Genomic DNA, 25,587 nt, shown 5'->3' with positions numbered 1-25,587 from the left:
TGGGAAAATCTCAGGTTCCCCACTGTCCTGCTCCCTGCCTCGCACCCCCCCTCCCCCACACCCCCCCCCCCCGCCCCAAAGGATTCCATGGCAGAAGGGAATTGATCCTACTTTTTCTTCTCAAGACCTCCAAGAAGTGTTACACACACACACACACACACACACTCCTTACCACAGGGAAATCCTTCCCCAGGTCTAGCCCAGTCCCTTCTGCTGCAATCACAGCCTGTTTCGCTTGTTCTCTAGCTACATCTATGAACGAACAGATGTTCACTGACCTCAGCATGAGAGCCATTGCTCACCCAGCTTTCTTCCAGTCTGGAAAGAATCCATAAATAATCTAAATCTTGTCCCACCTCTGCTACTACCTCAGCTTTTGAAAATGTCACTTTGCTCTCCCTAAGTATCCAAAACATGTTTTGAATCTAATAGGCACATCCATCTATTTAAGGATCTAGGGAAAGACTAACATATAGATATGTCCAGAAAGCTATACTTGAAATACACCTAGGCCAATGGGCTAAGGGTGCTGTTAGGAACTACGGGACAAGCTATCCACAGAAAAGAACAATATGCAATTTAATTAATTATGCATCTGTTCACATTTCTCTTTCCAAAGCTAACTTTTTAAGAACTGTGACCTACAGTAAATACATTTTGAATTAATGCATACATAAATATATGTCACTGAAATGAAAATTACACAAAAGATATTCTTGCTATGTCCAATGCACTGGTATTTTTCTATTCTATTCTATTCTATTCTATTCTATTCTATTCTATTCTATTCTATTTCATTTCATTCTTTTCATTCTACTGGGTGTTCCATAAAAATATATACACACTTTGAATAATTTATTAATTCCAATGGGTTAAAACTGAAAAGGAAGGAACATCAATTGTTATCTATCAGCTGTTAAAGTGTGTATGCATTTTTTGGGTCACCCTTATTCTATTCTATTCTATTCTATTCTATTCTATTCTATTCTATTCTATTCTATTCTATTCTATTTTATTCTATTCTATCTTAATCTATTCTATTCTTTAAAATGCTGATCATGATCCACCAAATCAATTTCATAACCCACTAATGAACCATGACTCATAGTTTGAAAAAACATAGACTCAGTAAGCCTCTGCCACCAGGTAAAGCTTCTGCCTGCCAGCCTGATAATCCCTAACCACTCCCTTGCCAGCTTGATTGACTCCTAACTGTTCCCCTGTCAGCCTGATTGCCCCCACTGCCCTCCCCTGCTGGCCTGGTTGCCCCCAACAGCCCTCCTTGCCAGCCCGATCACCCCCAACAGTCTTCTCCTGCAGGCTCAGTCCCCCCCAATAACCCTCCCCTACAGGCCCGGTCCCCTCCAACGGCCCTCCCCTGCAGGCCTAGTCACCCTCAACTGCCCTCCCCTGCCAGCTCGGTCACCCCTAACTGCCCTCCCCTGCTAGCCTGATCACCCACAACTGCCCTCCCTGCAGGCCATCTTATGGCAACATGGTGGTGGCCATCTTTGACCACATGGGGGCAGCCATCTTGTGTGTTGGAGTGATGGTCAATTTATATACTGGTCGTGATTACGGTGTCATGACCAATTTGCATATTACCCTTTTATTAGTATAGATAATTAATATAACTAATATATTAATTATGTAATATATAAATTTTAAGTTCTATGATTTATATAATATGTATTATATGTAATACATGTACATATACATGTATTCATGCATATATACACATACAGAATTATATATACATACACATACTTACAGAATTAGGGGGTTGAGAAGAGAGTCTTTCATATATACATTTATAATTAGGGAGAACTACTTTTATAGTGAAAAAAAGTTCAAAATTTCAAAAGAAGAATGTAATTAATAGCAATATTCAGTTGACTCAAATATGTTTTTATACTTAGTTTTCAGGAGCAAAGTTATAGTGTTAACTGAGACAGACTTCCATACAATAAGTGAAAATGGTACAAAAATCAACATTATATTTTAGCTTTAAGATTACATTAATGTTTTATCTGGATCTAACACTGAGAAAAATAACATTGATTGAGTGGAATTTATATATTACCTAAATATATAAGGTTAACTTGTACTCAAAATATATTACATTATTATAAAACAAACCCATGAAACAATACCTTAAAGGTTCTCCAAATTTATTTTATATGAATGCATGGAAAAATATCTGAAAGAGCTCACTATTGGGAAGATGCTTAGGACCAGGCAGGGGTTAGGGTGCAGGTGGTACAAAGTTGGAGAGGTTGCCTGTAATGTTTAGAATTTTTGTTGGAATTGATTAATATATTACATGTGTCATTAACTACTATTTTTTTAAAGCAGAAAAGAATCTTTGGTGAGTATTTATTCCAAGTCCTCATTTTACAGATGGGGCAACTGTGGTGCGGAGAGGGAAAAAAGACTCCTGGCTCAGATGTACCCCTCCCATCCTCACTTGGAGGGGTGACCAGTAACGGTGGCATCTGCCACAACTCATCACAAGACTCAATCACAGTGGGCAGGAAGGGCGCCTAAATAACAAACTGTGGAGTTGGTCATCAACAAACAGTAGTTTTTTTTAAAACGAGATTTTAGTTATATTACAAATCAGTTAGTAAATGCATTTCTCAACTCCAAACGGTGGTATGTAAAAAAAAATTTTAATAGTCCCTGTGGAAATTAATGCTGAACACAATTACATACAATATTTTCATACCATCTGAGCTACTTAAAACTGCCTTCTGAAACTGGCCTTTAACAAGGGAAAACACTACAGCCAATTAGGAACTAATGAGAACCATGTCAATCCAGTGGTTGATAAAGATCAGGAAAGGCAACACCCGGAAAAACTGACTTTACCTCTGGTTTCAGCAAGAAGCAGATGAAGGGCAGCCATGGGCTGGAAGGAAACTCGCCTCTTCAAAGCTTTTACAGGACCTCAGGGTATGAAAGAACTTAGGCCCTGCAGAAAAACCCAACAGAGGCCACCCAAGGATGCTGCTTCTTCAGGCTCAGTACCTCCAAATAGACCCATTGGGTTAACCATGCCCAGGTCGGCTCCTCCAGGCCGGCACCCAGATCCACGGTCAGGCCCTGCCCTGCTGATCGCTCTGCTCCCTTCCAGCTAAGCCAGGAGCCCAAGACATCGTCCATCCTGCAGGACACAGTGGTCCTTTGACCTTGTCAAATGGGCACTAATCAGCCTGCACATTGATGTCACTGGACTGTTTATGGAGCAGCCCTCCTAGAGTGGTTTGGTTGAGGACAATGTTGCTGCAAAAATGCTGGGAGCCAGAGACCTGCCTTAACTTTTATTGCTATTTTTAAGATACACCTCTTCCCTGGTGAGGTTTGATTGGAGCCGGAGACCCGTTGTATTTGACCACATTTATTTCCAGAGGCCACTGAAAGCTAAGAATAAGAAGGGTCATTGAGTTCCCAACACCATTTGCCAGAAAATCAGGGCAATTATCAAATTCTACCATGGAAGCAGTTTTAAATACAGGCTTTGGGACTAGCTACAGAATTGTCTCTGTTTCTCATAATCAATCTCTCTCTCTCTCTCTCTCTCTCTCTCTCTCTCTCTCTCTCCTCATAGTCCCTCTCCATTCCCCATCTTTCCCTGTCTCTCCCTCTTTTCCTCTTCCTTCCTTCCATTTTCTCTTTCTCTCTCCTTTACTTATTTTGTAGCCATCAACAATTCCTAGCTTACAAAGACATTAGTAGCTTATGCTTCAACTTCCTAAATCTCCAGAGAATTTGATGACCCAAACAAGGTTACACAGCATGCATTGAGTAGGACCATTTGCGGTAGAGGTTTCCATCAACATTCTTACCCATCTAGGAAAGTTAGCCTTCAAAATATACCAATTTGATAGTGGTTGTCTAGATATAAGCTGCCCATGTTCTCTAGGTATCTGCTCACTTTGTGAAGTAGGGCATCTCATTATTTTAAATGTAATGTACTAGTCTTCATACTGCAGATAGAGATAACACCAAGGAAAAGTTTGAGTTCATCACTGCTCCCTTAAATCCCTCAGTGGCTCTGTGCTGCCCCAAGAGGGAATCCATACACTTCCAAATGATCAACATGCTCTTCTTGGTCTGGCTTATGTGCCTTCTGAGCTACTTAAAACTGACCTCTATCTCTCCAGCCCTAACCACTCACAAACTCACCCCTCCACCTGGAAGACACTGCTCTCCCTTGACCTCCTTCTCTCCTGGACACCCCCTTTACCATCTGGCATTGCTCTTCTCATCCTGCTCACCACCCAGGCCAGCTTGGTCACATGAATGATGAGTTTCAACTTTTCTATTGTTCATTCTTCAAATTCCACCTCCCTTGAAGCTTCCCCTGACCTCTTAAGTCTGAGTGAAGTGCATGGCCTCTGTCCTCAGGACTCTCAGAGCTCCCTGTAGTGATACCATTGTAAATGATTAAAACTATATTTTAATTGCTTATTTACTTACTCACCTCCTCTATCTAGACTCCTTGAGGGAGGCACTGTGTCTTATTCCCTATCACATAACCAATGCCAAGCCATGAAGGTTTCAAAACCAGTTGCATTAGTGAACCTATAATCCTCACTGGTGCTGAATAGGAAAAAAACAATCAGATGTTCCAAAAATCATTTTGGTTTGATTCTGGAATGATCTATTTTCTGTGAATAAATTTTCTTGATAGAAATATAGAATATACTCCCCATGCATGCACCTATTAATAATTCTTCCAGTCAGTCACAGAATTTAACAAAAGGGGAGGGGGGCGGGCACAATGGGATACTACACTGCTGTAAAAAAGAAGAAACTTTTACCATTTGCAACAGCATGGATGACCTGGAGAGCATTGTGCTAAGTGAAATAAGCTAGTCAGAGAAAGATAAATGATCACATGATCTCACTCATTTGTGGAGTATAATGAATAACATAAACTAATGAACAAAAATAGATCCAGAGACATAGAAGCATCGAACAGACCATCCAACCTCAGAGGGAAAGCAGGGGAGTGGAGGGTAAGAGATCAACCAAAGGACTTGTATGCATGCATATAAGCATAACCCAAGGACACAAACAGTAGGGGGGTGAGGGCATGTGCTGGGGGGTGGGAACAGCTGGGAAGAGGTCAAGGGGGGGGGGGGGAGGAGACATATGTAATACTTTAAAACAATAAAGAATTTAAATTAAAAAGGGAGGGTACAGATAAGCCTTTATCTCATCTACTTGCATGGAAACAATGGAGAGAAGAGTTATTGGGCTCTTACAACTGGCTAGAAAATCCTGTGACTCTGAAGGTGGATATAATAAAGCTCAATCTGATCCATGTATACTAATACCTGATGTCCTGGGCATGTGTTGTTTTAGCCAAGTGGTATCCATTCATCTTGTCTTCTCACTAAGGAACTACCTCCACCTCAGAGATCATGTGCTTCAGCTGGAGATGATTTCACCCCCCCAAAGCCCACATCAATGGTCCCAGAGCCATGGAGAGTATCGCATTTCTCTGGTGAGAGTGATTGGTTATGGGTAGGGCATGCATACTGATCCTAATCAATGAGCTGCAGTGAAACTTTTGCGGGGGTCATTGGGAAAGAGTTATGGGCTTTTATCCCTCTGGCCTGTAGCTGCTGGCAGTCATGCAGATCTTAAAGCTATAGTCAATGTCAATTGGAATGGACTTGGGAGATGGAGAAAGATTTGGTTAGAGCAAACTTGGTTGAATCAAACCTTGCCTAAAAGTAGGTTTACCCTCAACTTTCACTATGGGGTTCATTAAAGTCGCTGTGTGTTTAAGGCAGTTTAGGCCACTGATATATCTGGAAAGCATATTCATATGTGTTACTGGAAGATCTGATAGTAGGGAAAATATCAGCAAACCTCGGTGCTCTGGACGAACATGTGCTTCTAGACTAACTAAAGAAGCAGATAGTGTTAGCCTTATCTCCACATACTACAAGTCACACTGGTATTGTTCCTCCCCTCCCCACCGCTCCCCCTACACATGGGTGTGGAGGTTTGTGTTCTTGGATAGACATGAATTTTAGCTCAAGATCTGTCACTAGAAACCTCTGTAATCTTGGGGAATTCAACTTTCTAAGCCCCAGTTTCTTTTTATGTAGAATGAGGAGTTTCAACAAGATGATTTCTGTGGTACCTTCCAGTGATAAAAATAATTGTATAATTTGCACTTTTCAGTGCCTGCTTATTTAATGTAAACCTGTTGACTGACTCCATGGACTCTGCTGGAGCAGATCTAGATGCTACTAGAAAAGGCCTAGAGCCGGTACAGATCCTCTCTGAGCAGTAGAAGTATGTCTGTTGGATCCTCAGACCAAAATCCAGCACCCTGTACAGTCTGGCACTCCAAACACACAGAAGAGTGGCCCTGGCTAGTGCATGGTCTAGTAATATGACTTTAGTCTAAGAGCTAGAGTCTCCATAGCCCCAAGTATAAAAATTCTTAAAACATTGAGGCTGATATAAATTGATGTCTATGAATAAATTTAATCTGGTCTCTGATTTTGAGTCTTTTCTTGGTTGGCTAAAGTTACTGGTTCTGGGTCCAGAATACCCTTCTATTTAAGTCACAAATTAGTAAGGTTGTTTAACTCAGCCATCTAGGTGGGAAGACCAATTCATTTTCTCCCTTTTGTGGACTCAGACTGTGAAATTGAACTGAAGCAGCCATCTCACAAATGGCTGATCTTCAGTACCAAGGTGTCTCAGGTAGGAAAGCATGACAGACATGCCCAGAGTTACAACTGCTGCAAGCACAGCTGAAACGTTGCTTCTTAGATGGAGTCATCGACAGCTTTTACGTCAGACACCACTGGGGATAGTCCAAGAAAGTCTTATATTTTCCCAACAATACCTTTCCCTAGGTTTTTATTTTTGTTGTAGTTATTCTATATTTTTTATTTATGAAGTGTGATCTTTGATTAAGTCCTTTATGAGGACTGTCATTTCATCTGGGTACAAAACTGTTAAATAATTTAGTCCTTTTTAATCTTCTCTTTATTTGCCCTTCTTGGATAAATAATGGAGAGTTTTCTGGGTTTCAGCTTCAATAATCCCTGTGTTTAAGAATTTTTTTAAATATATATTTTATTGATTTTTTACAGAGAGGAAGGGAGAAGGGATAGAGAATTAGAAATGTTGATGAGAGAGAAACATCAATCAGCTGCCTCCTGCACACCCACTACTGGGGATGTGCCTGCAACCAAGGTACATGCCCTTGACCGGAATTGAACCTGGGACCCTTCAGTCCACAGGCTGATGCTCTATCCACTGAGCCAAACCGGCTAGGGCTAAACTTTTAATCATAACTCTAACCTGGACCTCTCTGGAATTCCAGTTTGGGTCTAGGAGTTAGGTGAAAACTTCCTGCCATTATTTTCAATGCAACATGATTGAAATCAAATTTATTACATGTACCATAAAATTAGATTCACTCAACGTCATCCCCATCTCTGTCAATGGACCCACAATTTCCTAGTCCTCTGACTTTAGTCCAAACTTTGGTGATATCTTTAACTCAGACTCTCTCTAATGTGTCTTATCACTAACTTTGCAATATGTTAATAAAATAGCTCATTTTTTCTCTTTCTCCTCCACCACCCTGGTCCGCTCCCACCATGGTTCATGTCTGAATGATGCAGCAGTTCAGCTGCCCTCCCTGAGTTCCCCCAATTCTAGTTTATCTTCCTCAGTAAGACCAGATCAATTTTCCTAAGCCTACCCTTTATCCTGTCATTCCTTGTCACCAAAAAGGTCAATATCTTATTATATCACATTATAATTCTTATAAGATTTCAAAATTTCCCATCAACTATTTTATCCTATCTATTCAAGTTCAACAATGTTTTTGGCTTATATTATCCTAGGAATTTCTACCTATATTGTATTTCCTATATTATTCTCTTAAGCATACTCTTTGCTAACTACATCACCTAGCCCCCTAAGTGTTTATCTAATACCCCAAATTTATCCTCACCCCCATGACTTTGTTCATGCTGACTCCCCACCTAGAGTCCTAGAATTCCTCTTGGTCCCTCCAGGAAGCCTACCTTCTCCATTCTAGCCAACAGTGATCTCCCTCTCCTCTAAATACCTACAATGTTTATGGTCCATACTAGATATAATCACTGAATAACTTGCTATTTCCTATATGTTCTGCTTGTTTTCTTCCTAATCAGACCATAAACCCCTTGATGGTAAAAAACAGGTTATATACTTCTTTGTCTGCTCCACAGTGTCTTACAAAAGGCATTCAATAAGTATTTGTTGATTCATGGAAATTAATTTATAGAAATTGGGGGTGGGTTAGGAGACAGAGGGAAAGGAGAATGATCTAAGTCTTGGTCATCCAGATAATTATTTGGATCTACCATTTCAGGTCCTTTGCCTCCCTCCTCATCATCATTACTTTACCTGCAGAACTGAACATCCTGGTCAAACTGTGAGTTTTCAGGTTGTGTTCCCTCCTTCAGCTGACTGACGTTGAAAAAGGAGAGGGTGTGGTTGACAAAGCCATGCAGAGTCCCATTGTGACTATAGGAGTACTGGTACACAAGGCGGGGGATAAAGTCGGAGGTGATGGCAATGACAAAAGCCTGAGGAACAAAACCACAAGCACTTGAGGAGAGGTCAGGATGGATGCTGTCCAGTTGGCACAGGGCCCATCTGGCTGAAAGACTATCCCCTCATGGTCTCCCCATCCAGAGCTGCTGCTCTGATTGATGCAGAAGTCCTTATCTCTGAGCTCTCATAGCTCAGAGCTTTCTGAGCTCTCTGGCTTTTCCACCTTTGCCATGCATGTGTAAGCAAATCCATGACAGTGGCTGTTAAGGGAGTAAATTACAACCACTATAGCAAAGAATGCTAAGCCATTTGCACCATTTGGTGCTGGAGGGAATAAATCACCTCTGAGATAGTTGGCATTGGCCAAGCCAAAGCAGAGTGGAAGATTTTCTGAGAAAATTACCAAGTGATGAAAGTGCCACTTAAGTACAATGAGCAAGGATTCTGAATGACCAGGTACACCTGCCCCTGAGTGACACTAGAAAGCCAGGAATACCAAGGATGTGGTTCCACACTTTCCTCAATTTGACCATGACCTCTTGGCACTTTCTGGCACATTATATAATGGAAATGATTCTTTCATTCATTTTACTTTGGAAAAGTGAGGCACAGAGGGTAAATGATTGGGTCCTCCTGGATGGAACCACACATACCCAGCATAGCATCTGGCATATCTAAGCACTCTATAAATGTCTATGGAGCAAACCAAATGACAAATGAAAGATTATATGTTTGAATGTGGACATACTTTCTGCAAGGAAAATCTTAAATTCTTTTGGCAAGTGTTTATACTATATTCCAAATCAACAATTAAAGCCCTTTTTAAAAATGTAGTTTAGGCATTGTTTTCTCAATGTACATATGAGTGTGAATGGTCATAACCATATTTGAGAACGAGTGACCTACTTATAACAAGCACAGCTACACTTACTGAGCACTGGCTATCAGTCCCTTTATCATCTTGTTTAACTTCCAGAATGATCCTGTTTGGTGGGTACTCTTATTCTTTCCCATTTTCAAAGATAAGTGAAAAAGTCTCAGAGAGGTCAGTAAAGTACAACTTCTTTCCTTGTACTGTATAGGTAGAAAGTGCTTAGTACTCAGGGCCTCCTCTTTAGTAGACACAACTCCAAAGTAGTTATTGATCTATTTCCCAAATTGCACCTTATTTCTCAAAATGTGTGTTTCTTACATCAAACATTCAAAATGCAATGAGTTGATTCTCTCTGCCTCCCCTCACACCTCTTCAGCCAGTTTATGGGTTCTTGATATGGAATCAGGTCACACCTAGGATCAACGTTTCTCTTACAAATAGGCTATGGGTTTCTTGGTGCTCACTAAGCTGGCTGATATTTTCTTGAGAGATGGAAGAGGAGGCCCTGCCTGGTCACCATCCATGCAGAAGGCAGAAGCAAAAGGAGCTGTTGGCTTGGGCCCAGAAGGATTTCCTTTGAAATGTGGACATGTCTGGCAAGGCAGTTAAGGAAGTCACAACAGGTAGGACCCCTCTTCTTCCATGTCCTATCTTCACCCACGCAGTGCCATGGGGATAATTAAGACTTCATATTGACAACCTGGAGGAACCGTAATTAGGAATTGCAGCCTGGGCAGTGCTCCAGGTATTGTTTAGCTCAGGAGTAGAAAAGAAAGGAAAGAGATGGATAGATACGTGGAATTCTTTCCTCATTATTCTTGGCTCTGAGCAAAGATCTGATTTTGCCTCTTAAGGAGAAGTTTTGCATTGTGGTGGGTAATTACCCTCCTTTCTCTTAATGAAATTAACAATTAAGTGGCATGGTTCTGGCAACAGCATGATGAGTTGGAAGGTTTGTACACACTATTAACCAGGGGCCTATCTTAAATAAAGCTCCAAATGGAAAAGACGGAGAGGTGACAAGGACTGGTGTCCTGCTTGTAAAACCTGAGATCCTCAGGAAGGCCCTTCCCACAGAGTTAGGGCGTCATGAATGTAAGCACTTACATTGCTGATAACGGAGAACTTGCCGATTCCGGAGAGAATGTCAAACCAAATCCCTGTAAGACAGAATGGAAGGCGTCTGGCTTACTCCTGCCCTTGGCCCAGTGATGACAACCTTGCAGCTCAGGGTGATGCTCTGAGGCATGTTACTGGGGAAGGGTTACTGGGCCCCTAGGAGTGGGTTTGTCTGGAGAGGTTCAGGTACTCCCCGGTCTAGAAACCAGGGGTGCAACTGGGGTGGAAAACGTAGCCTCTGAAAGCCTCCCAGTACCTGAAGATCTGAGGATGAGGATGAGGAGCTCCAAGGGGTGAAGAGGCAAGGGCTTCCCCAACCTTATGGGTTCCCAACACAGTGAGAAGGTGGTGGTGGGGGGTGGGGGGTTTCTACCGCCTCTAAACAGGGGACATACCGATATCTTTGGTTCTCACAGCATCTGGCCGTCTCAGCTCCGTGACAAACTTCTTTGCATCCAGCCGCACTTCAATGACATTGTTGAGGAGGGCAAACACAGGTGCCAGAGGAAAGGAGGCCACAAAGAGGGTAACAAAGCCAAACTGGATGACTAAAAGAGAGGACAAGCACAAGAAACTTCACCAGGGAGAAACAGGACGTAGATCAACTCTGCCTTGTAACTCACGGCCCTGGTGTTCCTTATACAGTCTCTTTCTACCTCGCTCTCTTAGGTTCCCTTTTCCTCGTGCCCCACAATCCTGGGTGTTGCCTTCTCAGTCCCTGCAGGCCTACTGGTCAATGCTATCACCCGGGATCCAAGTGCTGTACTAGATAAGAGAAAAGGAAAAGTCTTGACTTTTACCTCTCCGACATCGCCCCCCCCCCCTTTTTTTTTCCCATTCACTGATCCTGGTCACTTAACTTAGAGGTGACAAACTTTAACAGCAAAGGTCCAGAGAGTAAACATTTTTGCATTTGCAGGCCATCTGGTCTTGTCACAATGAATTAACTCTGCCATTGTAGCATGAAAGCAGCTACAGACAAAACGTAGACAGATGAGCTTGGTTGTGTTCCCACAAAACTTTATTTACAAAAGTAGTAGAGAAGGGGGCTGGGGTTGGCCCATGGGCCATGGCTTTCCAAACCCTGATGTAACTTTTAAAAAATCATCTCCCAAATTTGGCCTGTTCTTTCCATATCCATAGTCGCTGCCTTTATTTAGTAAGTTTATTCATTCATCTCACATTTATTGAGAGTTCACTGAATGTCAGGCACTGTGCCAAGTATTCAAGGAGGCAGAGGTCTGGTTCTGCCTTCAAGGAGCTGGGTGTAAGCAGAAAAGAGAAATGTACACAAAGACGTGCAACATGACTTTATGTGTGCCGAGGGAGGAAGAAGAATGTACAGAGACAGCAGAGCACAAAGGAGGGAGCGTGCATGTCTGTTCTAAGGAGACTCTCCGTATCAAACACCTATACTTCGCCTTCAAAGATAGGCCTGCAGTTCCAGCAAGACTGGATGAAAGAAAGCATTCCAAGCCCCAGTAGCAGCGTGAAAAGCAAGCGGAAGCAGCCTGTGCCCATCAGATGTTGCTGTTAGGAATCCAGGCCCTCATTTCTACCTGGACAACTGCATCAGTCTCCTCACTTGTCCTTGTCCCCAGTTGTTCTATGCTTCTGTAGTCTCATGGGTCCTGATTCTGTCACTTCCCCACTCATAAAAATTTCCCTTGGCTCCCCTCTGTTTACTGGATATAATCCAAATTACTTATCTTGGAATGCTGGTACTTCACAGTTGGCTCCCAACCTGCCTCTCTTGCCCTGTCTACCAACATCTCCACCACAACCACCATGCTTCTGCCTTTTAGCACCCTGAACTTCTCGCCCTCCTGATTTTCCCCTGAACATATTATCCATTGGTGCACAATAAGCATTCATTCATTCTCAAGCTAGCAAACTCCTATGCATACCCAAGACCATTCCAATGCCCACTCCTTGTACGTGCCTGTTGCAGCCATCACTGTATGCTATTGGGATGGAGCTACTCACAGGTCTTTATTTCCCACTAGAAAGGGCTTTACCCATTCCAGATGCTCAGTACATATTTACTGATGCAAACACAGTGCCAGAAAATTACAATCTAATAGGACTTCCCTATATACTAAGGGCAAGTTATTTAACTTCTCCATGTCTCAGGTATTTCTAATGTAAATTGATAATAATAATAATAAGGTCCACCTAATGGGGTTGTCATAAGGGTAAATGTTATTGCATGCATATATAAAGTGCTTAGAACAATGTCAGCCACTTAATTACTCAATAATGCTACCTGTTATGTGCAATTTTACTCTAATTGGAATAAATATCAATACATACAGATGGCTGTGATGCATACTGCATACTTCTATGCTAGATGAGCACAAACTTAAGGTAAAAGCACTAAACAAAAGTTAGAAGGCTGGACTGCTAGTCCTGGATATCACTGGCTGTATGCTCTTGGACAATTCTGTTTCAATGGACTTCAGCATCTTCATTGATAAATTGATAATAGTTTAAATTCCCTTCAGGTCTGATTTGCTATAGTGCCATGATTCTCATTCTCTTGGACAAGCTTCAAGATTCTAGAATATTCAAATAAAGAATGAAAAACTGGGATTCAAAACTAAAAAATAAAAGTTCACAGAGCGATAGCCCTCATCACAGCAAAAGTTTCAAGAAAGAGAACACATGGGGAACATTTGCACAACTGCTTTTGAACCAGCAGTTCACTTGGGCCCACAATGTGTGTTATTGCTCTGATACAGCCCTATCCCTGCCATTGTCCTTGATGCCCAATGGGTGCTCAGCAGGTTCTAGGAGATTGACAGGTGCCAGTTGGTGGCAAGATGCACCAGAAGGCACAGGTTTGTCAAGGTTGGGCCATGGAATGTTGGCCTGGCTAACTGGGAGGTCAAAGGGGACTGGGGAGCGGTTGTGGAGGAGAAATCTTAAAAATCAAGCTCTGGGAGGCAGTTCAAATGCAGGGTCTATAGCAGTGGTTCTCAACCTTGGCTGCGCATTAGAATCACCTGGGAATCTTTTTAAAATCCTGATTTCTGGGCCTCATCCTCCGGAAATTCTATTTCTTTGTTATGGGGTGGGGCCACATTAGTAACAAAGAAACAGGATTTCCAGAGGATGAGGCCCAGAAATCAGTATTTTAAAAAGATTCCCAGGTGATTCTAATGTGCAGCCAAGGCTGAGAACCACTGGTCTATAGCATCTCTTAAATGAGGCATTGCTGAGGAATTCACTTAGAGTCGGGAGTGCAGATGAGGGCAAAGGAAGTTAAGGGGAAAGGAATTAATAAGGAATGCAAATCAGATGTTAGACTGGCTTTCTAAAACCTATAAAATAACTGTCTATGTTTATGTATATACATATAACTATATCTTTCTTTATAGAGTTCTAAGTTGATCTTGATTCTATGGCAAGCTCTATAGTGTAAATGTTCTTTCCATAGTGACTTCCTCCAGCAAAACTGTACAAACTCTTCAAAGCACCAGCAAGGGTTTGTCGGAGTGACTGATAGGGGTGGGGAAGGGGCAAGTTACTTCTGAGTGACCATAAATATATACAGCATGCCGTCATCACACTCATGCAAATGGCTCGAGGAAATCTAACATCCTTCCAGGATCATAGGAAAAATGGGACTCTCCACTCCTCTCCTTAGTTCACATGAACTCCAGAGGCAGACGTGAGCTTTCTCCTCTGGGCTTGCCCTGATGGTCTGCTTTTCTATCTCCATAAACTCTCCAGACACAGGCTCTCTTTTGTCCCTCTTCTGTTGACACAAATAACTTCCAGTGATGGTTCAATGCTAATAGTGCTCACAAATTATCCCAACCCTACAACACAATGTCTATTCTCTTTCCCCAGCCATGTAAATCTATGTGTTAAGGACTGGACAACCTCAAGGGAGGGGGTTCAGCAAAGGCCAGAGGTGCTGGGCCTGCAGTGATAGGACAGCCCTGCCCTGTCTTCTGAGGTCACTCCTCGGTCTCCTGGGCCAAAAGAAGCCACTCTCTGAAGATGTCCCTTTGCCTCCTTGGACTGGGTACCCTAAGCATTTCCACAAATCAACACAAAGAGGCAGAAACAAATAGGAAGTTTTGTTTTATCTCTTAGGGAGAAAAACAAAACAAAAAAACAACAAAACAAAAAACAAAAAAAAACAAAACACAACCTTCTAGCATATAAATGCCAAATTCAAGACTCACTCTTTGTAGTCAAAGGTCTAAATGCTATATCAGATAGGCGTCCTTCTGGATTCAGTTCAGAGGACACAATGATACCGGCCTTCACCAACACCAAGATTTGCTTCTAAAAACAGCCAGCCTCCATTAGGATAAGAGCAACGCCGGAAATCCTCAGTACACTGCATAATAGAAGCCAGCTTGGCTTGACCAATAACAGATTAAGCCTGGCCAAGTCAATTAGGGAAGAATCCATAGTTGATTTTCAACTAAATCTTTACAAAGCCTGTTGCAAAGTGCCCCAGAAATGCTGAGCAGGAAGCACAAAGGCTGGAAATACTCCTGGGCACAAACCCCATTGGTTTTCTCTCTCACTCAAGCAGCCAGGGGCCTTTTAAAATAGCCACCAGCCCTATTCTGCCTGATGCTGGAGACAATTAAAATCTTGGCCTTGATTACCTGGGTTTAGGCTAAAATAACAAAGAGGAGGGGGTTAAACTAAACAAGATGGCATCCAGCAAGGACATTCCAGGACCATCTGCTTAAAGAAAATATATATATATATATATATATATATATATAGTAGAATAAAATGAACTGGTCAGGATTGATGGAAATGCTCTTGATGGAGCACAACTCTGATTTTTTATTCATTTATTTAAAATTCTTCAATGTAAATATCAACCTTCCGAACACACACACACACACACACACGAAAGTCCAGATCTTTCGTCTGGCATTCAAGACTCTTTGTGATATAACCCTAACTTATTTTTACCAGATACATTTCCTTCCCATCTATGCTCTGGTCTCAGGGCTAATATTTAGCTGCTATGCTTGGAGACCAACCCTGCCTGTTTTCCAACCATTTCAAAATCATTTGTACTTCCCCAAACTCACCATGTCTTCCACATTTTCGAGCCTTTGCACCTATTACTACTGTCTGCAATTTTCCTTCTCTTTTTGTCTGCTGAATGAATTACTATTTATCTTTCAGGTTCAACCCAAATCTAACCTTCTCTAAAAAGACTACTCCACTCTAGTCCCTACTACATCACCCAGTAGGCACCATGGCATCTCTTCTCATCATGCCCATAATTCCTTACACACATCACTCTATTTGTTTATTTGACTTGTTCCCTAGATGGTAAGTCCCTTGAGACCATGAACATATTTCATTCTTTTCTGAATCCTCACAATTTAGTGTGGCTCCCATCCCATTAACAGATGCTCAGAGGTTATCCTTTCATAAATGCAAACTTATTTTCACCAGCTGTAAATACAAACACACAAAAAAGCAGACAACTAAACTGAACAGAAAGCATCACAGTTAGTGATGGTGAGGCGAGATAGAGATACAAGTACAAATACCTCCACACAGCAGTTCTCAGTACTGTAATTTGCACAGAAGACTTTGAAGAAAGTTAGAGTCAAAACAGTCAATTAGGAGAGTCTAATTCTAATAAAAATAACAATAGCTTTGTTTTTAACTTTCTATAATTTACTAAAAGCAACATAGTCTGCTGAAGGGGATTGAAAACTGGGGACTAAAGATTCCTCCCTTTCATGTGCCACTAATAAGCAATATAATGGCATAAGTGAGGGACACATTGATGTGAGTTTGTCTTCTAACCCAGGAAGCAGATACTCAAAAGATTCAGCTAGAAACAACCCATTAATATAAACACTTATGTTAAAAAGCACAGCCAGGGAAGGTCATCATTATTTACTTCATCAGCCCATATTTCAAGGTTATGCCCAGTGTAAAAAGAATTGCAAGTGTCGATTGACTAAGATAACAAGAAGAAAGGCATGAGCTGGTTCCTCAGCATGGTTCTCTATTGTGTAGGGAAACAATAGAAGTCTTAATAGAAATATAAGAGGGTTCTCAATACCCATCATTCACCATTCATTCATTCATGCAATTTATTTATCCAACGAGCATTTACTGAGCACATTCTATATACTGGGCACCATGCTCATTGCTAGAAAACAAAGATGACTAGATTACTGTGTCATCCTTCCAAGAGCTCAGAGCATGCAGTGGGGAAGATAGACATGTAAACAAACCCTGCCGGAGTCATGGAGTTAGAACTCTAACGGCAGCATTAACAGAGTACAGTGAAGCGCTGGGGCAGGAGAAACTCAGTCTCATGAGTGGGTCCATGAATCTTCACAGATTCACAACCCCTAGACTTGACTTGGAGGACAAGTAAAAGAGGCACCTAAAGGTTTGCTATATGGTTGGTTGTTAAGATCTTTCCTACAAATCCACTGATCCAAATTCACAAATTATTTAGGAAATAGAGACAATACATGGAATTCCTTTAAATCTGCATGAGATTTTATACAATGGATTAGGTTTAATACAGAAACCCTGGAAGTCATAACAGGAAGAAACATGCTTGAAATGAACAGCTTAAGTACTACAAGTTTACTGCATACAAATCAATGTAACACTGGGATAGATTAGCAAGGCATTTTCTTCATTTCTCTGTGATTAAGGGAGACTTAGTCCCCACTTTTTCTTTACCCACACGTAAATGGTAAAATATTAGCTTCTTCAGATGTAGAGAGGACCAATGACTTCCAAGAGTCCTGCTACTCAAGCAGTCAAAGTCTAGTTGTAACAAGGGATCTCAGGTTGACCACATGACATGTCTTGGGAGCCAGGGTAGAGTCATGGGAGCCTTCAGAGGTAAACCCTACTGATGGGCACAGAAAGGGGCAGGAGAATGTGGCTTTTGGCCACAGGAGGCTTAATGGCCTGGGCCATGGTCTTCAGGAAAATCTGCCCAGTGTTTCCCTTCCATGTCCTCTGAGCCAAACTCCAAACCCTTGGAAATCATGGAGCTGCATCTATCATGCACAGGCAGCATGCTTCCTGGTTTATAAAGTGATCTTCAGTGTCAAGTATCATTATCTCCATTTTACAAGTGAAAAGACTGAGTCTCAGAGAGGTGAAATATTTTTTCCAGGTCCACACACCTACCAATTGATGAAGCTGGGAAGCAAAGATAGTTTGTGATGTCAACCAAATTCAACGTCCTTTTACCATGGAAAAATGTAAATATTCAACCCTAACGCAGCCGTGTCCCTTCCCCCTCCCTGGTTACTCTCACATCTGAAGTTTCCGTTATTGGATCTTCTCTAATCTGATTTATATTCTTTTCATACAGATACTTCCATTCTCCAAAGTGTTTTTAGTCACTTATACATGTCTTCTATCCCTGCTGTTTTCTGTGTCATTGCTCCCACTGGCCTGCATTAATGCCACCTCAAAAGTCCTATTTCAATGGACCTAGTTCAGCTTCTTAAAACTAGAGAGAATTGAGTTGGTGAGATCTACTGATACATTTCTGATTTCCAGAGAACAGCCTGGTAAATTTCCAATAAATGTTTATTGGGTGAACCAATGAATGACCTGCCTTACTCACTCTTGTTTACTTTATCCACCTGCATAATGGGAATGTGAGGACCAGTTACTCATCCATCCTTCTTCCCATCCATCCATCTATCCATCCATCCCTTATTACCCTCCCTTCTCCCTCTACTTATTTGGGCTGTGGTCCCAAATTTGTTCACTCATTCATTTCCCAACCACTAACTGGGCATCTCCTGCATGTCAGAAACTTTCTGTGGTACACGTAGTGGTGTGGCATCCAGATATATTTCTTTAAGTATTTATGGGAAGAGGGACTCCTATAACAGATAATGATAAGCAAAGTATGCTTCAGAAGCCAAAGGAGGAAAATGACTGTGACTCATGCTACTTCCCAGAAATACTGGAATGCAACCCTGGATGCTGCCTGAACTGCATTTAGGTGCCATTTGGAGAAGATGGCAGATACCTGATTATCCGGTAGTATGACTCAATTTGTATAAGCAGAATGGCCCAAGGAAAGGAATTTCCTGGGTCTTTAAGTCATTACCTTATAGTACAAAACTTGGAGTTCTGTGGACAGAATGTGCAGGCTTCAGTGCTAATGGCTGGGCAGATATTTTGGGATATTTTATCACTTATAGCCAAGGCACACTAAGGACTAATTTTATATATTTAGCCTCTTTGGAAACTTGGAAATTACCTAGTGTGATCCCTACCACCCATGATCAAAGAACATGGAAGTTGGAAGGAATCTTGGGTGTCACCTAAGTTATTACTCTATCTGAAGCCTCACTCTATCTGAAGCTCTTATATTCTTTTTTGAATAAGAGGCCACTTTTACTTGATCATTTCCAGGGGAGGGTCCCTAGTGATGTCTGGAGCCAGCTCTTCACATTGTTCTTTATTCTCTGTCTCTGTGCTAAGTCACTGAGACTTTGGAGGTATTTGTTATAAAGCATTATCCTGGCAATAGTTGACTATTACATGGAATATTTTGCCAGAACTACCTAAACAATAAGTCCATTATTTTGAGTTGCTGTAGGAAAACTGCCCTTATTTAGGAGGATAGCATTCCCTGATTACAAGCACCTCAAAATAAAGAATCTTGGCTTCTGGAGGCAGGAAAGGGGGTAGACTGTCCAGCTAAATCAATACAGTCAGGGTTTGTGAAGAACACTGATAAGAGTTGATGTCTATAAAGTCCAACTGTCATTTTGTCATCACGGTCCTCACTAAAGGGTGACTTTTTTCATTCTTTCTGTGTCTTCCTTCTTCATCAAACATTTATTGAGCACCTACTGTGTGCCAGGCCCTATGGTTAAGTGCTGTGAATAAATAAGACACAAATCTTGCCCATCACAATTTAGTAAATAACAGGAATCTAGGTCATTGGTGTTCAGCTGAGAAGAACCAACAATTGCATAACTGACTTATCTGATAAAATGGTGATAAAACTTTATCAGGAGAGTCTTTGGGAACTTGTCACTAAACTCTTCTTATAGGATTAAATTCAGGCTTGTGTTTTTGTGCCAAATACCACTCTCTAAAATTCAACTGCTGCAAGTGTCCAGACAACTTTGCTAGCAGCTCTTAAAGCAACTGAAGCATTTCCTCTCATCGGGCCCTGAGGAAAACTCAAAACTAGGCTGTGAGGGGCTGTGGTAAAGCAGCTTTGAAGCCCCATTTTGGGGTTGGGGACAGTGATGATTAATGTCAAGGCTTGCTCCTGGGCCAGCATTCTTTTCTCCCCTCAGAGGTGGGGGATGGGGAACTACCCTTGAAGTCCTCTTAGTAAGCTCTTCAGGAAAAGGGTTTGATATTGGAGATTCCCTCGAAAGCTTGCTGCTCCCCTCACAGGTTTTTCCAGCTTAATCCCTCACTCTCAGGTTTCTCTTTGTCTGGAGCCAGCCCATCCCCACCAGGAATCCTGCCCAGAGGTAGCTCTCTACCACCAAAACCCCCTCCTCCAGGCTGAATCCCAGCCTAACCCTCCCTCCCAGCTTCCCCTTCACCTCATGGCCCCTCCCCCATGCCTGCTGGGCCCTGGGCCCCGGTTCCAGCACAATTTAGAAAAATGTAAATATAATACATCTCTCCCTGCTGCCTCCCTCAACTGATGACCTGCCTCACCATTACAACTGACAGGCTCGGAGTGGGCTCAGCGCACTTCCTGTCTGCATGGGTGGTCCTGGGGATCACGGGGAAGGAAGCTGACAGCTGAGAGCAGGGCCAGGGATCACCATGTCAGGCACACCAGAGGCAGTGGGCTGCTTTGGTTTCACTGCTCTCGTTTTTGCTCAAAGCCCAAGACAAGGGCCTTTCTGGAGTTAGGGAGGTCTATGTTGTTGGGAAGGAAGGAGAAAACTTCACTCCATCCCATCCCTTCAATGAAGCCTAAGTTCCTAGGGGTCCTGAATGGTCTGTAGATTCAGTTCCATGAATGAGCCCTTGAGGTGACCTTAGGCAACTGGCATCACCTGCTGGGCCTCTTGGTTCCCAGGAGCATGGTCCAGCTCAGCCGTGGGCAAACTACAGCCAGCGGGCCGGATTCGGCCCGTTTGAAATGAATAAAACTAAAAAAAAAAAAAAAAGACCATACCCATTATGTAATGATGTTTACTTTGAATTTATATTAGTTCACACAAACACTCCATCTATGCTTTTGTTCTGGCCCTCCGGTCCAGTTTAAGAACCCATTGTGGCCCTCGAGTGAAAAAGTTTGCCCACCCCTGGTCCAGCTGGTATGTAAAAATTCAGATGCGAGCACTAGAAGAGACCCTGGAGGTCACCTGGTCCAGTAGATTGAAACTCTTTATTCTTGTCACGATACTCAATGAAAAATGATTATGCACACCACTCACTTCTATTGGTGAAGCCATGATTTGAAAACTCCCTTGTTTTCTCACTCAAAAATAATCTAGGAATGTGAGAAAGTGAGGATGGCATTGGCACTGTTTTACTTTATATTTTAAAAATATATTATTAGCAGTAGTGCATTGCTTGTGACTTATTACATAATTGGTTATGACCACTGAACAGTGAGTTGCATCTCTGCAAGGAAAAACTCATCTGGTCTGATTGCCTATACACTTGACCCTTGAATAGCATGGTTTGAACTGCACAGATTTTTTTAAACTCAATGGTACTGATAAATACAGTACTATAAATATATTTTCTCTTCCTGATGATTTTTTAGTAACATTTTCCTCTAATTTACTTTATTATAAAGATACAGTATATATATAATACACATAATGTACAAAATATATTAATCCTCACCAGAGGATATTTTTTTTTTCCGTTGAATTTTAGAGAAAGTAGAAAGGGAGATGGTAGATGGATGAGAGAGAGAGAGAGAGAGAGAGAGAGAGAAAGAGAGAGAAACATTGATATAAGAGAGAAGCATCCATTGGTTGCCTCCTGCATGTGTCCTGAGGATCAAATCTGCAACTCAGGTACATGCCCTTGACCAGGAATCAAACCTGTGACCCTTTGGTGAGCAGGTGGATGCTCTAACCACTGAGCACACTGGCCAGAGCTATGTGCAGGTAGGTTTTTTTTTATTGTGTGGGGAGTCAGTGCCTCCAATTCTTGCATTGTTCAAAGGCCAAATATAATGTCAAGGAGGAAAATGAGGCCCAGAGAGATATATGACATGCTCAAGATCACACTGATAGATAAAGGCAGACCTGAATTAACACCCAAGTCTCACCTGACAACCTGGAAAAATGAGAAGCAGAGATACTGATCTGCCCTATAGTGATCATCTGAAAATAAAAGGAACTTTCACTTTGAAGACACGGGGTGCAGAGAAATCAGAAGTAGTGGTATAATTACTATCACCAAGTCTTAGTTATCCATGGGATAGCAGAAATGAGTGCCTCCAACTAAATTTTGACATGTGTAAACTCAGTCTTCATTCCCACCAAGCTGTTTCCCAGAGCTCCACCTATGAGCAGCATGGATGGGTTCACATTACGCCTTCTCTTATTTCCCTAGCTTCCTCACTGGAAAGGAGTTTATAATAGGCCTGCGATGGGGGAGGGGAGAAGGCAGAAGCCAAGGGCAAGAGAGGGAAAGAGGAAGACTTGAAAGGAGGAGGAGGCAGAGAAAGAGAAACAAGGATAACCACCATTGCTGACAATCCACTCCCTGGATTAGCAGCCCATTAAATTAGATTTGATGTCAGCCTGACTAGAAGTGAGGTTGTTTATTCAGTCCTGCTTTACTGGTTTACCCAATATGTTTTCAGTGCCCATGCTGTGGCAGGGGCTGTGCAAGGCCTTGCAATTAGAGGAAGCTGCCTTGGGGAAATTAATTACCAACAGGCATCACTGATTTAAGAGGCAGCTTGTCTGAAATGCTGTGGAGGAGGGAGCTGAAATACTGAGGATGGGGAGAAGGGTGAGGTTAGGGAAGGGAAGGCGCTTTGGGGAGGAGGAGACAGAGCTGGGTTTGGTCATGTGAATGGGAAGGCACAGGGAATTGCAGGGCAAGGGAAATATGCAAGATCAGGCATAAAAGGCTGTGGGTAAAAAAACGGTCCGTGAGGTTCATTGTGGCTGGACCTCGTATCCATAAAAGGGCCTAGGGTTCAATAAATTGACAGGATGCTCCACGAAGGCCTTGTTAAGGATATGAGACTGGAAGTTTCTGAACAATGGATGATAAGACCAACCCTACCCTCCGAAATAATAAACAGGGCAGTAGTGGGATGGTGGTTGCAAGTGACTGTGTTGAGGGTGTAGCAGAAAAAGCAGCAAGTAGAGGAGGCTAAGAGGCTACGCACAGGAGCAGCTTCCAGAGCTATTCCAGGGGAAAGACCCACCCACTGGATGGGACTGTGTGGAGACAGAAAGTGAAGAACAGTGATGCGGAGATTTCTCGGCGAGGGGTCGGGAGGATGGTGGGGCCACAGATGTGGTAGATAACTCAGAAAATAGTCACAGGAACTAAGTTTCCAGTCAGGAGGGTTGAGACATGTTTTCTCAGAGATGGATTCTTTTCCTGGTCTTGTCTAAAGTCCCAAAACAGGCCTGAGTTGATGGCTGGGAGAGGAGCCTCTTGTTTCCAGACCTGACTTTGTGCTGCTCAATTGGAAGTTTCTAAAACCTAAGAATGTTCAGTGAGTGGGTAGTTACAGGCCAAAGGCACACTAGAGTGGCCAGTTCTCTGTCACACACCTCTGCTTGGTCAAATGAAAGCTGCAAAGACCTAATGTCTTCGAAACAAGCAGTTCTCTGCATTTTTTCTGACAACCAGGTCCTTTCTTGTGACTGTCTGCCCATTTCTCTCTGCCACTGGATCCTAAGGGTCTGCAGGGCCCCTAGACCCATTTGTTGCCTTGGTGTCCTCAGTGCCTGGCACAGGTCCTGACACACCATTACCCTCAGGAATGGCTTAGAGGGGCAGTATAGAGGGAAAGACTTGAAATTGGAGTTGAACTTAAATCCTGAGTCTGAGCGAGAGCATTCCACTCTGTCCACTTCCACTAATGACTTGATCCCTGAAGGCAAAGGAACAAATTAAAACCAGAAGTGACTTTTCTTTGAGGGAAATCCTGATAATAAACAAGGTTTACTTTGTTCTTGGGAGATGAAAATTGCTGCATATTAAAAATACATATAAATATGTTTACGGTGAAAAGGAAGGCTGGCCCAAATATCATAAAGTAAAGAGAAATGGGGTCTCTATTTCCCTGCTGCTGAAGGAAGGGGAGTTAAAGAGACATTCATTCAAGAAATATTTTATTGAGCTTTTGCTATGTTCCAGGAACTGTGCTGAGTGTTGTAACTAGAGAGGAATAAAGCTCAGTCTCTGCCCCTAAAGCACTCACATTTTCTCCTATATTGAAGCAAGTATAAGAGAGGAACTGAGGATGGGAGAACCAAAAATGCTTCCAAGAGATATGTTTGAGTCTGCACAGCTCAGCTAGAACTTGTTGCAGCCAGATAAGCAAATTCAGACCTAGTAACATGAGAAAACCAGATGTAAATATGGGGCATCATGAAGAGCATACGAAGCAGGAGCCAGTTGATATTATGCTAGGAGACTTGAATTTTATCTTAAAGTCAGTAACACTGAAGGGTTTTAAATAGAAAAGATAACATGCTCTGGATTGCATTTTAGAAAAGTTATTTTTAAAAGTGAGAAGGAGAAGGGGAAGAGGGAGAGAGAAAGGAAGCTGGGAGATAAGTTAGGAGGTATTTGTAGTAGATCAAGGAGGAGTGACTTCAATAGGAATTCAAAATTCATAGTAGACGCAAAGTTAGTGAGGTAAGGAGCCATAAGCAAAAAAGACTCAGGATCATACTGAGCAGGCTTCTAGCCAACTCGAGTTGATGCAAAGTCAGAGAAGAGTCATGGAGAGCACAGGGTCTATATCAAGTCATGGATGCTTTCCTAAACCCAGGAGTCCAAGCTTACAATTTCATGAGACAACTGGGATGCAGCTGCAAGGGTGTTGATGTCCTGGTCCCTGAGGTGGACCTGCCCCATGCATTTCCATCAGCTGGGAAATTCTTACAGGATTTGGTGTACATACCCAAAGAGCAGGGGAAACCAACAGCCCCTGGCCCTTCAGAATAATTATCTGGCTTTCACTCCAAATAAATGAATAAGTAAATATGCAATCATCAATACACCTCTTATTATATTACAATTTGACAGGATGAAAACTCAGGATTGCGCAAAATGAGGTTTCCTCTAATGACTCTGTGAATAACAGAAGAAATTCATCTCATTCCCCACATTAGTAGTCCAAGGGCCTCAGAGCTTGGGTGTGTTTAAGAAGCTGGCAGAAGACTCTAAGAAGGATAACTGAATTTCTGAATCAGGAGTACAATAAATTATTTTTTGGATGGCTAGAAGAACAAAAGTTTGTGGGTTATGATAAACAAATGACAAAAAGAACACATTTGAGATGTCAGACTTGTCATGTGGAGTCCTAAGGGCTTGAGATTCTCTGAAAGGACATCTTGGAATGTTTATATCTCAGGCTTCTGAGGGTGAGTCAGATTTGCTTGGGAGTCTGGGACCCTCAGTCTTTAAACATTACTACCCAACCTCACACTAATGGGGTGGGAAGACCCTCTAGGGTTCACAACATTCAGGGGATTCACACCGTGTTTAGTCCATTTCTAGATTAAAGAGAAAGAAACTGGACTCCTGACAATACCAACTGTGGCTAATATTCATTGAAAACCTATGTACATCAAGCACTGTTTTTTTTTAGCTACTTTATATACATCACTTACTTCTCAGAACCATCCTAATAGGGTAAGTGCTGTTATCATCAGCCCCACTTTTGAGATGAGCAAATTGGGCCTGGTTGAACTTAAATATCAAGCTCAGAGTCATGTAACTAGCTGCAGCAGACTTAAGATTCAAAGGCTGGTTGGTTTGATTCCAGAACCTGCTTCTAACCACACTTAGCCTACCTATACTGT

At 42.2% G+C, this 25,587-nt stretch overlaps 1 protein-coding gene across 2 annotated transcripts in view; it reads right to left on the bottom strand.

Annotated features, from left to right (window-relative positions):
* ANO2 (anoctamin 2) overlaps positions 1-25,587 on the bottom strand; it is a gene marked incomplete at both ends in the record, with an annotated part of 294,774 nt that overhangs the window by 4,086 nt on the left and 265,101 nt on the right. For both annotated transcript variants that reach the window (XM_081084448.1, XM_081084447.1), the window contains 3 exons: positions 8,440-8,621; positions 10,571-10,623; positions 10,978-11,130. In XM_081084448.1, the coding sequence (XP_080940574.1) occupies positions 8,440-8,621; positions 10,571-10,623; positions 10,978-11,130 (388 nt within the window). The remainder of the gene's footprint in view (positions 1-8,439; positions 8,622-10,570; positions 10,624-10,977; positions 11,131-25,587) is intronic.

Source organism: Myotis nattereri, assembly GCF_964212035.1.
Source record: "Myotis nattereri genome assembly, chromosome: 2".
Classification (NCBI taxonomy): Eukaryota; Metazoa; Chordata; class Mammalia; order Chiroptera; family Vespertilionidae; genus Myotis; species Myotis nattereri.
This window is presented reverse-complemented; position numbering and strand designations above follow the sequence as displayed.